A 16,065-nucleotide genomic window follows, 5' to 3' on the forward strand; every position below is an offset into this window, starting at 1 on the left:
CTTTGACATAGTGACCTGAAAATTAATAGGGGTCATCTGCAAGTCATAATCAATGTACCTATGAAGATTCATGAACCTAGGCGTAAGCATTCTCAAGTTTTCAGCCGGAAACCATTTTACTATTTAGAGTCACTGTGACCTTGACCTTTGACCTAGTGACCTGAAAATCAATAGGGGTCATCTGCCAGTCATGATCAATGTAACTATGAAGTGTCATGATCCTAGGCCTAAGCATTCTTGACTTATCATCCGGAAACCATTTTACTATTTCGAGTCACTGTGACCTTGACCTATGACCTAATGACCTGAAAATCAATAGGGGTCATCTGCCAGTCATGATCAATGTACCTATGAAGTTTCATTATCCTAGGCCTAAGTGTTCTTGATTTATCATCCAGAAACCATCTGGTGGACGGTCCCGACTGACGGACCGACATGTGCAAAACAATATACCCCCTCTTCTTCGAAGGGGGCATTGTTATACTTGTGCAAATGCAAACACAATGTATCCACATTTTAAAAGTCAATGATTCAATTAATTCTGACAGTCAATTAATGCAACGCAAAGATTTAGGAGGCTCAGAATAAACTATTCTGCCCAGATATATGTCATACTTTCCAGCCATATACATCTTTTAAAACATTTAATATAATTGACATTAAAAGCCATTTGGAAAAAAATGCTAATAAATCAACATGGTTCATGATTAGACCATACAAACAACTACGTAAACACTTAAAAGATGAACTTGTATGCAGAGATACTACCGTATTTAAACTGCAATCCAATAAAAAATTACACACATGCTTTGTAATGTTGAACATATGCATAAAGTCCGAGCATTCAAGTTAAGGCATTGTCTTACGAGGAACATAATCTTGTAAATATAGCACCAAATAAAAAGTCATTGTATTTCTTCTAACCAAAATGAATGCAGACATTTATTCCAACTTATTACAAAAGTCTTTCTTACCCGCAATGTTTGTATTTATTTTAACATAACTTTCTAGTCATTTTTTAATTGTTATAAATGAAGAACTGAATCTAAAATGTTCAATAAATGTGTAAGAAACTGCATTTAAAACTCATTACCTAGAACATGCATTTTAAAACCTCCATCATTCTGAAGGCTTGTAATAGTGGGGCATTTCAGCACGAACAGAAACACGTGAATACCAACAAAATAATGTTTGAAACAATCAGCACTAAATAACAAACTTATAAATAAATAAACAATATACAAATGCAGAATTGAATAAATAAACAAATGCAATATTTTAATGGATAATTCGTCTTTCAGAAACTCAGAAATTAGTTTCCGTATTACAATGAGTGTGGGGCTTAGGTGTTTATTTTAACTGTGATACAAACATGCGATAAAATGGGGATACTAATGTTATAGCAGAATAGCATCATTAATCCAGAACACATAAATAAACAATGTTAGCATCAATACAATAAAATCAACATAGCTCATAGCTGTACAATAAAACAGGTTTTATTCATTTTATATAAATCTTCACAATCAAGAGTTTGTACTCACTCTGTATCACACAATTTTAAAGTCACTCAATGTTTGCCAAACCATTTAAGGTCACAAATCATTGTAACTTCAAGGCCAAATCTTTGTAGAAAGAAACCATTTCCACTCTATATCAGCCTTTCACTCTACATCAGCCTAGATTACTGTCAAACATTTCCACCCACAAAGGCGATACTACCACTTTCAGACAGTTTAAGCCAAAAGTCTTTCTTCAGTGTTCATCATTTAAGCTGAGAAGAAAAACAAAGCATTCTGCATGTATATGCCTATCTTCAGAAAACCAATCCTTTGACCTGGTGCAATTAATGCACCAAAACTGCCTCAAATGTGTTGTTCCCTTAAACTCAGAATTCACATGGCCTCAAGAGGTTCAGGTATATTCACCACAATGATTTTTTTTTCTCGTTAAACAAGTACAATTTATCTTCATTGTTATCATCACAAAACAAGCCGTTTTTTGTGAAGAAATATAACCTAATAAATCAATATTTTTTTTTTTCACAAGCAAGTAAAGGTCAGAATGAATGATTTCTGTTTGATTTTTAAAAGCAATGGTCTCAATCAATCCAACAACCTGTACTATTAATCTTCAGACAGTTGGAACAGGTTAACATTTACACTTAATGTTTAAAATTTATAGTAACTCAAATTTCATGCACTAAAACATATTTTTTCCAGAAAAGTATTTTTAATGTCTTATGATAAGCAGTAAATACAGGAAAATTCAATCAAAGTGATGAGTGTGAAACTGTCTGATCTGCTTAACATGTTTATGTGAGATGCAACAGTTCAACTATAAACCTTCTAGTAATACATTTCTCCCTTCAGAGCTAGAAAGTGCCAAGCTTGTTTGGAACATATTCCATGAACATCTTCTAACTCTTAAGGGACAGACTTATAAAATACCTATTATATATATTGACTCATAACAAACATCTGATGAAAACAGGCCTCGAAGAAGCAAACCTGAAGAAGAAAGCTGATAAGCCCTCTTTGGCTTTCAATGAAAAATATAGCCAATAGCAATTAATTCAAAATAAAAACAAGTAATAATTATATAATTTTAAACGTGTCTAGGACTGGTTAAGCCTCAGCTGTCCTCCTCCGCCTCATTGAGCCACTTGAAGAACTGCACGACCTGTTTTAGGGCTGTCCCCTTGCCCTCGGGTTCCTCGTCACTCCTCTCCCATTGCAAAAACACGTCCTCCGCAATGACGTCTTCGTCGTAAAGAATGTCAAACATGCCGCGCAGTAGACCTGCAACAATGGACATGTGTGATCAGTTTTCACTTCCTTGTCTTTGCAAAAGCAATCGCATAAAATACATTTTTATTTGCACGTGAATAATGATGATGCACGACAGACAAAAGGCTATCACAAAGCTCACCATGAGCACGTTGTGATGTTAGGGACCAGTGCATACCCTGTGGGTGTTCTAGAGGCAATGGTACATAACCTGTGGGTGTTCTAGAGACAATGGTACATAACCTGTGGGTATCTAGAGGCAATGGTACATACCCTGTGGGTGTTCTAGATGGAATGGTACATACCCTGTTGGTGTTCAAGGCATGTAATATAAGGGACCAGTACGTACCATATGGGTGTTCAAGACATGTGATATAAGGGACCAGTAATACCCTGTGAGTGTTCTAGAGACCGGTACGTACCCTGTGGGTGTTCTAGAGAGACCGGTACGTACCTTATGGGTGTTCGAGAAGTGTGATATAAGGGACCATTCGTACCCATTCGTACCCTGTGGGTGTTCTAGAAGGAATGGTACGTACCCTGTGGGTGTTCGAGATGTGTGATGAGCTCCTGCAGCGCGTACATTGCCTCCAGTTCAAACTCGGGCTGGTGGTCCAAGTACGCCTGCAGCAGATCGCTACGGGCACTCAGGTCCTTGGGCTCCAACTTCTCCTTGCCCTTATCACCTGAAACCAAAGCACCAGAAGCTTACAGAAACAGCATAACCTTATTTGATATTCTGAGAAAACTGGGCTCAATGCATGTGCATAAAGTGTCGTCCCAGATTAGCCTGTGCAGTTCGCACAGGCTAATCAGGGACGACACTTTCCGCCTAAACTTGATTTTCGGTAAGGAGAGACTTCCTTGAAACTAAAAATACCATAAAAGCAGACAGTGTCATCCCTGATTAGCCTGTGCGGACTGCACAGGCTGATCTGGGACGACACTTTACGCACATGCATTAAGCCCAGTTTTCTCAGAATGCGGCTCATTTATTTATAGTTTGAATGAAAATAGCGGGGGATGAGCAGGGAGGAGAAATAGTTCCATGGCTAGATTGCTGGTCAAAATACAAATTGTAAACAAACCGTAATTTATATAGAAACCAATTCCTAACACAGTTACCCCAGATATATACTTCAAGAAGAGGCCATTTAGACTTTAAGGACTTCTTGGCTTTAAAGTGATATTATGGGCATATAACAGTTTATATGTGTCTATCGCAACCGTTGTTTATTTTTGGTGTTTTCACTTAATATACACTTATATTTGTTAATGCAGCATCAACATACTACAACAATATACCGGAAAGATAAAAATAATGCATTTGAATATCAAACGAACTTTCGTTTGACAACTGATCATGCATGTTCGATTTGAACGTAAATTTAGTATTAGTGCAGATTCATTTATACGACACAAAGACACAATTTTGTTTTACGGATCATTTCGGCTTACAGGACAGGGTGGGTCACATAAGAATATAGAATAAAAAATATATTTTTATAAACAACTGGTAGCAAGATGAGTTGCAGATAATTGGTCAGTAACCACATTTAACTAACTCTTTTGACATGTTAATTCTTTTTAGCTCAATTCAACAGTGCAAAATGCCCATAATATCACTTTAATCAGTTCTTATAAATGAATTATGGACAAAAATAAATCTTTAGAAAGCTCATAAATCCTTTCGCCCTCAGAAGCAAAGTGAAAATGGCTATATGTAACCACCATAAAACCAGATCCACTTGTGGGCTGTTCAGGTTTCATGCTCTTTGCTTCTCATAAATATATCTTGTTTGGAAATGAAGCGTTTAAAACTTGAATCTATTAAGAAAGGTTGTTGTTGTTATTCGAAGCCACTACAAACCCGTTAAATTGTATATTATGTGAGTAGTAAATGATTAAAAAAAATGCTTATTTAATTGCAACCACTAACCTTTAATTGCACTGGTTAACACAGCAGTCATGAGCGCCCGGATGAATAACTTGGACTTAATGGTCGGCTCGTCCACATTAGACTCTATCCAATAAAACACAGCCTCATTATTGAGCCGTTTGTCTACGATGAGCTCGTGTAGTCTCTCGGAGATCTGGAGGATTGGAAGACCTGTGGTTGGCGTGGAGGGGGCGCTGTCACCTCCCTTTGTGAACTCCAGTCCCTGAATGGAGGTGAAACATGACTATGTCATGAAGAGAAAACATATATGAGCTATACTCTGTGACAAGGGGGTTTAATGCATGTGCGTGAAGTGTCGTCTCTGATTAGCCTGTGCAGACCCCACAGGCTAATTGGAGACAACACTTTCAACCTAAACTGGATTTTTGGTACAAGATACTTTCTTTAAACAGAAAATATCAAAATAGCGGAAAGTGTCGGCCGTGATTAGCCGGTACAGGATAATCTAGGACCACACTTTACTAACATGCATCAGACACTCTTAACACAGAGCATGGCTCATACACAGGGGTGTGATTTCAGAACCACCTTAAGGGGTGGGGAAAGGGGTGAATTTCCTAGGCCCCTCACATGGTTCAACTAAGCTCTTCATTTGTATATAGATCAACCAAAGTTAATAAATATTAAAAATATTATTTGACATTGAAAACTCGGAAGGAAATCACCTCAATGAGAGCATATCACATTCCTGTATTTATGAATCTTGTTCTCGGAAAATTGGGCTTAATGCATGTATGCTAAGAATTGTCTCTGATAAGCCTGTGCAGTCAGGGACGACGCTAACCGTCTTAATTTGGTTACTGTTTAGAAGAGACTTCCTTAAAACAAAAAAAAATCCATAAAAGCGGAAAAGTGTCATAATTAGCCGAGAGGAGACGTCAAAGACCATTATTATTACTTTATAACTGTGTTGAGGCCATTTCCTGGGAACAAACAAGAACCTGGTGCGTAAGAAGAGACCTGGTCATAATGGATGGAGCTCCAGTTATCTAGATCACATCGGCATTACATACAATACATCGCAGCAGCCTATTGAATAACCCTTTACCATTTAATACATTTGTAGACCCTTTGAAAGTTACATTTAATTAAAGACTTTTCTTACTAAATTCAAGTTTTACAGGCTTCATTTACAACCCTTATTTACAGATGAGCAGCAAACAGCAAAACAACCTGAACAGACTTGCGAGTTACTCGCAGGCTGTTCTGGTTTTATGCTGGTTGCAAAAGCCATTTTGACTTTGCTTCTTATGGGGGAAAGGGATAAATGCAAATGTACCTTGTCTTGCAGGAATTGCTCTATCTGATTCATGGAAACGAAGTCAGACCAGGTGAGACCAGACGAGGTCCACAGACCAGCAACTTTCTTGTAGCCCTGATAACAAAAGAACAGCCATAAAACTAGGGTAAACTTGTCCACCAAAGATCTCATTCAGGAGAAAGGGAACGTTCAATTAAGGAATCATAACATACATAAAGATTCAATATGTATGGAATCCAGAATATTCAATTAACTTGACAGTAAGGGAAACACTCTAAAGTCACAAGTATACAAGAAACTTACTGAACATTGTTCAGTAATTCAGTAATTATAATTATAACTAATATCTCTACAAACATCAAAACAAAAAGTTAAATGTATCGAGTCAGTAGCTGACTATCACAGTTGAGATGTGACTGCAACAAATGCTCCTGATCACGAGTAGATGTATGCACCCTATGTCATTGCCTGGCAGAACATTGGCCAGCCAACTGGCTTAAATAGTGCAGAATAGATGATACTAATAGAACTGAGCCTTTTTTCTCACATTTCAATGTGTTTGCATGCATGAACAAATACAATTCTTACATACAGACAAAGAATCTACAACCTCTGGAAAATTGAGTTGAACGTTCAATACACAGAACATTGATCAGGGATAATCATAAAGACTTATTTATTTTGCGAGCAGGTTCAAGTCATTTGAATATTGTATATTGAGTCAGAGGCATACAGACGCAGTAGAGATGTGACTGCTACATCCACTTCTGATCCCATATTGATGTATGCACTGTATGTCATAGCCTGGGGGTACATATGCCAGCCAACTGGCTTAAATACAGCAGAATAAATCATGTCTTTAGAACTTAGCCCCCTTTTTTACATTCTCATTCACTTGTCTGCATGAACAAATTGCATTCTTATACACAAAAAAATCATCAGCAACATCGTGTTAATTGAGTTTTAAAAAAACTTCACTGGTTAGTGATAAGGATTAAAGAGACTTATTTTGCATGCATTGTTGTGTAATTACAGTTTCGTGTCATTATGATGATCATGTACAAGACAATGTATTGAGTCAACAGCATACAGACACAATAGAGACGTGACAGTTACATATGCATCTGATCCCATATTGATGTATGCACCCTATGTCATTGCCTGGCGGTACATATGCCAGGAAACTGGCTTAGTTAGTGCAAAATCCAGGAAAAGACTAGAACAAGCAAGGAAGGAAGCCATATTTTCTAAACTTTTCATACATTTGATTGCCAAATGTTTACCTGTTAAAATTGCCTACCTCTCTATGACTAGCATCATGAAGTATCTCAGCCAGCAGCACGCCGGCCTTGTTGGTCTGTGACAGCGGCCCCACCGCAGTCTTCAGGAAGGACAGGGGCACGCTGCTGTCCTGTATCATGGGGCTGATCATCTCGCCATAGTACTGCCAGATCTTGGGAATGTCGTTCTCAAGGTCCTCTGCAAACTCCAGCACCTCCAACAGCCTGTAGATGCCAGAAAGGGAATAATAATCTAAATGATTATGATTGAGCAATTATGCAATCACCACAATGGTCGCAGCTGTATTTGAATGTCGAGAAAACGCTCGGCTGCGGGTGCAGTTTTGAATAAGAAAACAGCCGAACTAAAAACTGAGGCCGAGACCCACCTACACTCCATTGGAATCCACCTTATAACGGAGCATGTTATAATGGATTTAAGCGTGTTATAATGGATTTACTGTGTATTACTCAAATACACACTTCCAGCACTTTGCTGCGTTTTTGAAAATCAAACCAAAAGTTAATACCTTTCTTGGAAGATTTCAAAGGTTTTATTTTCAACTATAAGATACTGATAAGCAGCAAACGGCATAAAACCTGAACAGCTCTCCACTTTCTTGCAGGCTGTTTTGGCTTTATGCTTGTTCATTCCATAATACTCTACATATTTTTCAAGGGAGGTCACTCCCAAAAGGATTATTCAGAACAAGGAAGGAGGAGTTTTCCCCCTTACATAAAACAACTGCACCCAGTATATTTAGCGATTATTATCTTACCCAAATGCAGTTACATTGAACAGACTGATAAACAACAATCCTATAATTAATTACTTCTCACCCGCTGATGTAGCTATCCATAGAGATGATCTGCTGTTTGACCAGCCAATGCAGCAGGAAGCCCGTCAGCTTGCGAGACTGCGAAGAGCGCTCCAGCACGTGGTTCATGGCCGAGCTCACAAAGTGGCCGTGGTTGACCTCTGAAATCTCCTTAACACAGTCCTGTGCCTCCTGCGAGTCAACACAAACCAAAAACTCATCATGCCAAAATCGTGGGTCAAAAACATTATTACCTGGACATATAAGGCAGGATTAACCCTTAACCTCTGAGATACTTATTTTGACACATTTGCAGTCCCATAGAAAGTTACATTCATTTAAATACCTTTCTTACTAAATTCCAGTTTTAAAGGCTTCAGTTCCAACCCTTACATACTGATGAGCAGAAAAAAGCATGAAACCTAAACAGACTGTGAGTTACTCGCAGGCTATTCTGGTTTTATGCTGGTTGTAAATGCCATTTTCACTTTGCTTCTTATGAGGGGAAGGGTTAAGTGGAAGTGTAGCTTCAACAAAGAAATCCACTTGCCTTAGTCCCTAATATATATCACAAAGTTATGTCTTTGGCAGGACAGTTTTGCACCCATGGACAGACACACCCCGTGACTGCTTAATGCAGCCTTCTATGCAGGACAAGCATAATACTATGCGTAATCAAAAGGTTCCAAATACAGAGAACTCATTTTTTTCTCATAAATAACAATATTTGGGCTGATGGCTGAATGAAGCAAATAAAAATTCAATTTAGAAATAAAGTTTTAATATTAAATTTGATTTTCTAAGCGACTACAAATGCGTCATCAAAGTGTGTGTTAGTGTGTTAATCGGTTAACACAACTTGCCCTCACCTTTAAACTTAAGAAAAGAAGAATATTTAGGTTAAAGTTAACCAGGTGTCGAGTCAGTAGCTGACTATCACAGTCGAGATGTGACTGCAACAAATGCTCCTGATCAAGTGTTGATGTATGCACCCTATGTGATTGTCTGGCAGAACATTGGCCAGCCAACTGGCTTAAATAGTGCAGAATAAATAATGTCTTTAGTGATAGGCCACAACCATTCCCTCACCTTTACATAGTGTATCTGGATGTACTGGCAAATAATGCCTTCATATTTTTCTCCATGTTCATAATTAACTGATAAATTAACCAGAGAAATGTGATACATTAATAATGGGTTTGGCTGAATCTATAGGAATAGCAGAAACTACAGAAAAGAAGGATATTTGTGGATTGGGGCAATGACAGTGTCATACAAGTTAACACAATCTAGCCCACACCTTCACATTGTGAATCTGGAAGGACTCAACAAGATTAAAATAATAGAAATATAAATATAGTTTAGGCTGAAAGTGTTGTCACTGATTAGCCTGTGAAGACTGCACAGGCTTATCTGGGATGACAACGCCCATGCATTACCCAACCTAGCCCTCACCTTGACATCATGAATCTGGAAGTACTTGTCAAGTATTGCCTTGGTCTTCTTCTCCATCTCATCATGTGGGAGCAACTTGGCGTTGTTGCTAGGGACGACAGCAGGCGGGGGCGTTACTGTGGTGGGGCGTGGCTCGGCGGAGGAGACTCTACCCCTGCCCCGCCCCTCTCGGCTCACATACTCCTCCTGGTGCTGGTTGGCTACAATTGCCCTGGTAACGGAGAGCAGACAGGTCACATAACGGAAAATGTGAGCTTTTAAGTATCTTGGCCCGTTTTAACAAAACTCCTTAGGGAAAGGAAATTCCTAAGGTTCCATAATTATCTTGCTGCATGAATTATAGATATTGGAATATGTATATGTTTTAAACATGTGAATATTAATATGGTGACTGACATTTTGACCTTTTTTTGGCAAGCAGAACACATAAGATTTCTTGCAAAAAAACTTGACCTGAAATTATCCCTTAAGTTTTCCATAAGGAGCTTTGTCAATATCGGCCCGGAACTATCAATGCATGCATCAGAATACTCAATCACAGCATTAAACAAGACTATTGTCAAGCAATATAAGTCCCCTACCGGCTCCACCATTGTCAGAAATTCCACCATTTTCAGAATATTTTTTATATATATCTGTTGCAATAGCAACCAGAATTTTTGACGTAGGAACAAAATGAAATGACGTGCATAATGTCCATATTGCCATCTATCCATGTTTTAAGTTTCATGAAAAAATATTAAGAACTTTTAAAGTTTAAAGGATCCAGAAAACCACCATTTTAGCAGTATTTCTAGTCTATGTGTTGCCATAGCAACCATAATTTTTGACGTAGGAACGAAATGAAAAGACGTGCATATTGTTCATATTGACATCTATCCATGTTCCAAGTTTCATGAATAAATATTAAGAACTTTGAAAGTTATCTTAGGATCCAAAAAAGTGACGGACGGACGGACTGACAGACGGAGCGCAAACCATAAGTCCCCTTCGGTAAAACCGGTAGGGGACTAATTAGGAATATCATAACATTCAAATGTTCATATTCAAATGTGTAATTCATACATTTTATTCTGGAAATAAGGAAATGTCCATTCAGGACAAAGGAACATTTTGGGAAGTTAGTACATTTTACAGAGGGTCAAAACATTGAATTGATGAATCCTTCATTAAAGGCTTTTTAAACATCGATAACACAAGAAAAATATTAAAGGAGTGCTAAAATGAATCTCTCTCTGACAAAGATTATTCGCAACATCACTTTCCCTGGGAACTCAACAATGCTGTTCATATGTATCAGAAACGAGGAATTCATTATGTCGACACAGAAATCCGACCAAGAATAATCATCATCTACAGATGTGTTTCAGTTTGTTGGTTTCAATTTTTGGTCTTCATAGCTGATAATAGTAAGTCAAATCCTAATAATGTTAACACGTTATCGTAGCAACGCTCCCTTACTTGGTAGCAGCTACAGCCTTCTCGCGCTCCTGCTCCTGTGACAGCTGCATACTGAGGTTGGGTCGACCGAAGCCTCCGCGGCTCCCCCTGGAGTCCCCTCGAGCAGGACTGCTACCTCCCATACGACGACTAGAGTCCTCCTCAGGCTTGCTAAGTGCAGAGAACCTGCACAAAGGAAATGAGTCTTGATATGTGAAAAGGGGTTTTAATGCATGTGTGTAAAGTGTCATCCCAGAATAGTCTGTTCAGTCCGCACATTACTTAATTTTTAAGTATGTATAAGCAAACAAGCAAACAAAAACAGTCTTACTACACGATTTTTCGCAAGCTACAGGACCCCGGCCGCATTCAGTCAATTCAGGAAAAAAAAATGTCACTTAAGTGCTCACCTGTTAGCGAATGCTTTGTTCTGCTGCTGTTTCTCCTTCTCCATGGAAGCACGTCCCCCAGCTGTGCCCCGAGTAGTGCCCCGGCCCCAGCTTGCAAACCTGCCAGCACCTCCCCCGGGCCTCAGTTGTATACTGTCATCCACATTTTGCTGAAATATCGGCAATTTTTACCAATGCAAATACAGTAATTGCTAAAACTTCAACAACCAGTTAATCTAACAGTTGTTATTTTTTTTGATAAATTATTTATTTGACCTAATATTTAACCCTTTAAATCATGTGTTAATTGTAAATAAATTTGCATTCTTCAACAAATCAACATCATGTGACTTACCCGTGAGATCTTCATCTTGGATGCGTCGATGGAGCGGTCCACTTTGAGGGGGGTACGCGGGGCCCCCACCATGTTCCAGCCATCAGGGCCAGCCTGGCCTCCCATCTGACCACTCGGCGGTCCTCGACGACCTACAATAATGAGTTCATGTAACTTTTATTCAATTTATTATAATACAAATGGTATGGTAAGATAACAGGTTAATTTGCTGGTATATCATGCAATTTCTTTTAAAAATCGGTTAACTTGCAGATTTTGCAATAGTATAGCTATATAAAACAAGAAAAGAGTAGGTCAGTGCATGACATGGGAATGTTACTGTTGAATTGTGACTTGAAATGCAAAAGACAATGTGACCATGGAAATAGATATGTATGCAAACTGGAAATAAACACTTGGTTAAAATGTTAGACATGTTTACGAAGACAGCTTCTAAAACTTAAAGTCACTGCTTAATATGACTATTTTGTCTCCATATTAATTTATATGGAAGCCTCAGAAAGTTTCCTTTAATCCCTCCACTCTCACAACCCAGGAAGATTGAATTACCCTATATAAGTATCTGTATCAGAAACGAGGAATTCATTATGTCGACACAGAAGTCCGACCACGAATAATCATCATTTATACAGATGTGTTTTAAATGTGTATGTTTTTTTAATTTTTGGTCTTCATAGCTAACCGTTGCAGTTTTACTTGATATCTTAATGGGTTTTTTATGTAACAGAATGTCCAACTAGAAAAATTCCAACCGCTTCAAATTTGACTGGAATTCAGTCCTAGGCTTGTAAGTCCTTTGCTTCACCAAATGAAGTACAAGGATGCTGGAATGTTTTAAGCCACATACAAATATCTTGGGAGGGGTGTGGAGATAGGTAAAATTGGGGTGGGGGATTTCAACGGATACATTCTTCTTACCTCCCCGACCGCCCTGTGATTTATTCTGCATCTGAGCCTGTTCGGATAGGAAGGCTTTCTCTTGGTTCTCCTTTTCCACCTCCTTGTGTATCTGGTCTATGGTCTTGGGGTTGTTGTCCACACGCCGGGGTATCGCGTTGTTCTGAAATACACAATGTTGTGAGTATGATTTAGCCTTGGTCTGACAAAACTGGCCTTAATGCATGTGTGTCAAGTGTTTTCCCTTATAAGCCTGTAAGGACTGAACAGACGAATCTGGGAAAAACTTTATTCACACGCATACAGCATTAATTAAAGTGTTTTTTTCAGAACCTGGCTCAATTGTGAATACTTTCACTTATGTATCTTGTAGTTGGTCTTTAATTGGTATGATTGAAAAAGCTTGCCAGTGACAAATGAAAAAAGTTTATCTGATAAATGTTCAATGACCTAACAAGATTAAACTGTGATGAACAATACAAACAATTGACCTTGGGAAAGGTATAAAATAACATGAGATGCAATCACATATTATTTTTATACACAAATGCAAAAACAACATATAAAGAGACTCTTGGTATTTTTGACATTTTAAACAAGGGGCTGCACCAAGGTGCCACTCAAAGGAATTTACTTTAAGATTAATGAACTTGATTAAAAAATATAAATTTACACTTGCGAATTTTTTCTGCTTTGCACAAAGTGATTACACAATTTGCTCGGTGTTCACTCCCAAGACTGTGTAAAACAATTCAATGATTGACATGTCTGTCATCAGCAACGAGGAATTCATGATGTCACCAGGGAGCATCAGTCACAGAATTAATCATCATCAACAGACACAGCATGTCTTAACCATGTAATTCTGAACGCAAATTATGCTTGAATTACACCAAAACCTCACTAAGTTTAAATTATTTGTATGTGCACTTAAATTTGTTTTTACAATAGAATATTACATACAAGCATGACATATAAACAGTATTTCATGAACATTTACTTGAAGGCTGTATAAAACCATAGTTGTAAACATACATTCATATATACATTTTATTTAGCTTAATATTGAAAGTAATTAAAGAAAAAAGAGGGCCTGAAAGGTCCATAGTCGCTCACCTGAGATAACAAGATATTATTGGGACGAATCAAGTTTCACGAAGATCGGAAAATAAATGTGGCCTCTAGAGTGTTAACAAGGTTTTAATATAGCCATATAAGGAAAAATGCCCCGCCCCCTGGCAGCCATGTTTTTCAACAAACCGGCATCATTTTTGAACTCATCCAAGATATTATCGGGATGCATCTTCTGACTAAGTTGCATGATGATCGGACAGTAAATGTGGCCTCTAGAGTGTTAATAAGATTTTACTATAGCCATATAAGGAAAAATGCCTGGCCCATTGGAAGCCATTTTTTCAAGCAACATAATTATTTTCAAACTCATTCAAGATATCATTGAGACCAATCTTCTGACCAAATTTCATGAAGAGTGGACAATAAATGTGGCCTCTAGAGTGTTAACAAGGTTTTACTAAAGCCATATATAGCCATATAAGGAAAAATGCCCCGCCCCTGGTGGCCATGTTTTTAAAGCAACCGAAACCATTTTCGAACTCATCCAAGATATCATTGGGACAAATCTTCTGACCAAGTTTAATGATGATCGGAAAATGAATGTGACCTCTAAAGTGTTAACAAGGTTTTACTATAGCCATATAAGGAAAATAGCCCCGCCCCTGTGGTGGCCATGTTTTTCAACCAACCGGCATCATTTCAAACTCGTCCAAGATATTATTGGGATGAATCTTCTGACCAAGTTTCATTAAGATCGGACTATAAATGTGGCCTCTAGAGTGTTAACAAGATTTTACTATAGCCTTATATAGCCATATAAGGAAAAATTCCCCGCCCCTTGGCGGCCATCTTATTCAAGTAAGCGTTACCATTTTCGAACTCGTCCAAGGTATCATTAAGACAAATCTTCTGACCATATTTCATCAAGATTGGACAATAAATTTGGCCTCTAGAGTGTTAACAAGGTTTTACTAAAGCCATATAAGGAAAAATGCCCCGCCCCCTGGCGGCCATGTTTTTCAACCAACCGGCATCATTTCGAATCGTCCAAGCAAGATATTATTGGGATGAATCATCTGACCAAGTTTCATTAAGATTGGACAATAAATGTGGCCTCTAGAATGTTTACAAGATTTTACTATAGCCATATATGGCCATATAAGGAAAAATGCCCCGCCCTTTGGCAGCAATGTTTTTCAAGCAAAGGTTACGATTTTTGAACTCATCAAAGATATCAGTGGGACAAATCTTCTGAGCAAGTTTCATGCAGATCGGAAAATAGATGTGGCCTCTAGAGTGTTAACAAGGTTTTACTTTAGCCATATAAAAAAATGCCCCGCCCCCTGGCGGCCATGTTTTTCAACCAACCGGCATCATTTTCGAACTCGTCCAAGATATTATTGAGATGAATCTTCTGACCAATTTCATAAAGAGCAGACAATAAATGTTGCCTCTAGAGTGTTAACAAGATTTTACTATAGCCATATAAGGAAAAATGCCCCGCCCCTTGGCAGCCATGTTTTTCAAGCAAACGTAACCATTTTCGAACTCATCCAAGATATCATTAAAACCAATCTTCTGACCAAAGTTCATGAAGATTGGACAATTAATGTGGCCTCTAGAGAGTGAACAAGGCAAATGTTGACGTCGCACAACGGACAACGCACGACGGACAAAAGGCGATCAGAAGAGCTCACCATAAGCACGTTGTGCTCAGGTGAACTAAAAACTTACTTGCACAAGCATACTAATGATAGTTTAAGATGTAAGCATTTATATTGTGTATCTATAAAAAATTGCAAGATAACTTAAAGTCTGAAATGATTTGTGTATAGGATAATATAGACTGAACAAAGTACTGGTGTGATAAACAATTTTATAGTATGTGTTATGATGAATAAGGTTGCTATAAGAAATGTTGGTACATGTTTTGAAAAGGGACCAGTCTCTTAAATCCTCATTTGCTTTTATTGTAGTTTTATATATTTCAAATGAATGCTTCATGATATTAAAGTCCAACATTTAAAGGACTATTGTTTTTCCTCTTCCCATAAAAGATAAACTGTTTCAATTCAATTTTTAGACAATGTTTAACTAGGCATAAGCGTGCTTGAGTTATCATCCGGAAACCATTTTACTATTTCGGGTCACCGTGACCTTGACCTTTGACCTAGTGACCTGAAAATCAAAAGGGGTCATTTGCCAGCCATTATCAATCTACCTACGAAGTTTCATGATCCTAGGCATAAGCGTTCTTGAGTTATCATCCGGAAACCATTTTATTATTTCGGGTCACTGTGACCTTGACCTTTGACCTAGTGACCTGAAAAACAATAGGGGTCATCTG

General features: G+C 38.1%; 1 protein-coding gene across 1 annotated transcript; it reads right to left on the reverse strand.

Annotated features, from left to right (window-relative positions):
* Nucleotides 1-2,634: 2,634 nt before the first annotated feature.
* Nucleotides 2,635-14,752, reverse strand: LOC127859810 (eukaryotic translation initiation factor 4 gamma 3-like). The gene is made up of 12 exons (XM_052397314.1): nt 14,747-14,752; nt 12,666-12,807; nt 11,748-11,878; nt 11,414-11,562; nt 11,025-11,189; nt 9,564-9,774; nt 8,131-8,300; nt 7,311-7,515; nt 6,029-6,124; nt 4,729-4,951; nt 3,329-3,475; nt 2,635-2,801 (listed from the first exon to the last, which is right to left on the reverse strand). The coding sequence occupies exons 1-12, from the start codon at nt 14,750-14,752 to the stop codon at nt 2,635-2,637; spliced, it is 1,812 nt and encodes a 603-aa protein (XP_052253274.1).
* Nucleotides 14,753-16,065: the final 1,313 nt, after the last annotated feature.

Source organism: Dreissena polymorpha, chromosome 15 (assembly GCF_020536995.1).
Source record: "Dreissena polymorpha isolate Duluth1 chromosome 15, UMN_Dpol_1.0, whole genome shotgun sequence".
NCBI lineage: Eukaryota > Metazoa > Mollusca > Bivalvia > Myida > Dreissenidae > Dreissena > Dreissena polymorpha.

Coding starts and splice junctions, on each gene's coding strand:
- LOC127859810 (XM_052397314.1), bottom strand. Junction 11,563..11,747: donor CCAAGATGAAGATCTCACGG/GTAAGTCACATG, acceptor CCGATATTTCAG/CAAAATGTGGATGACAGTAT. Junction 9,775..11,024: donor AAGGCTGTAGCTGCTACCAA/GTAAGGGAGCGT, acceptor CTCCGTTACCAG/GGCAATTGTAGCCAACCAGC.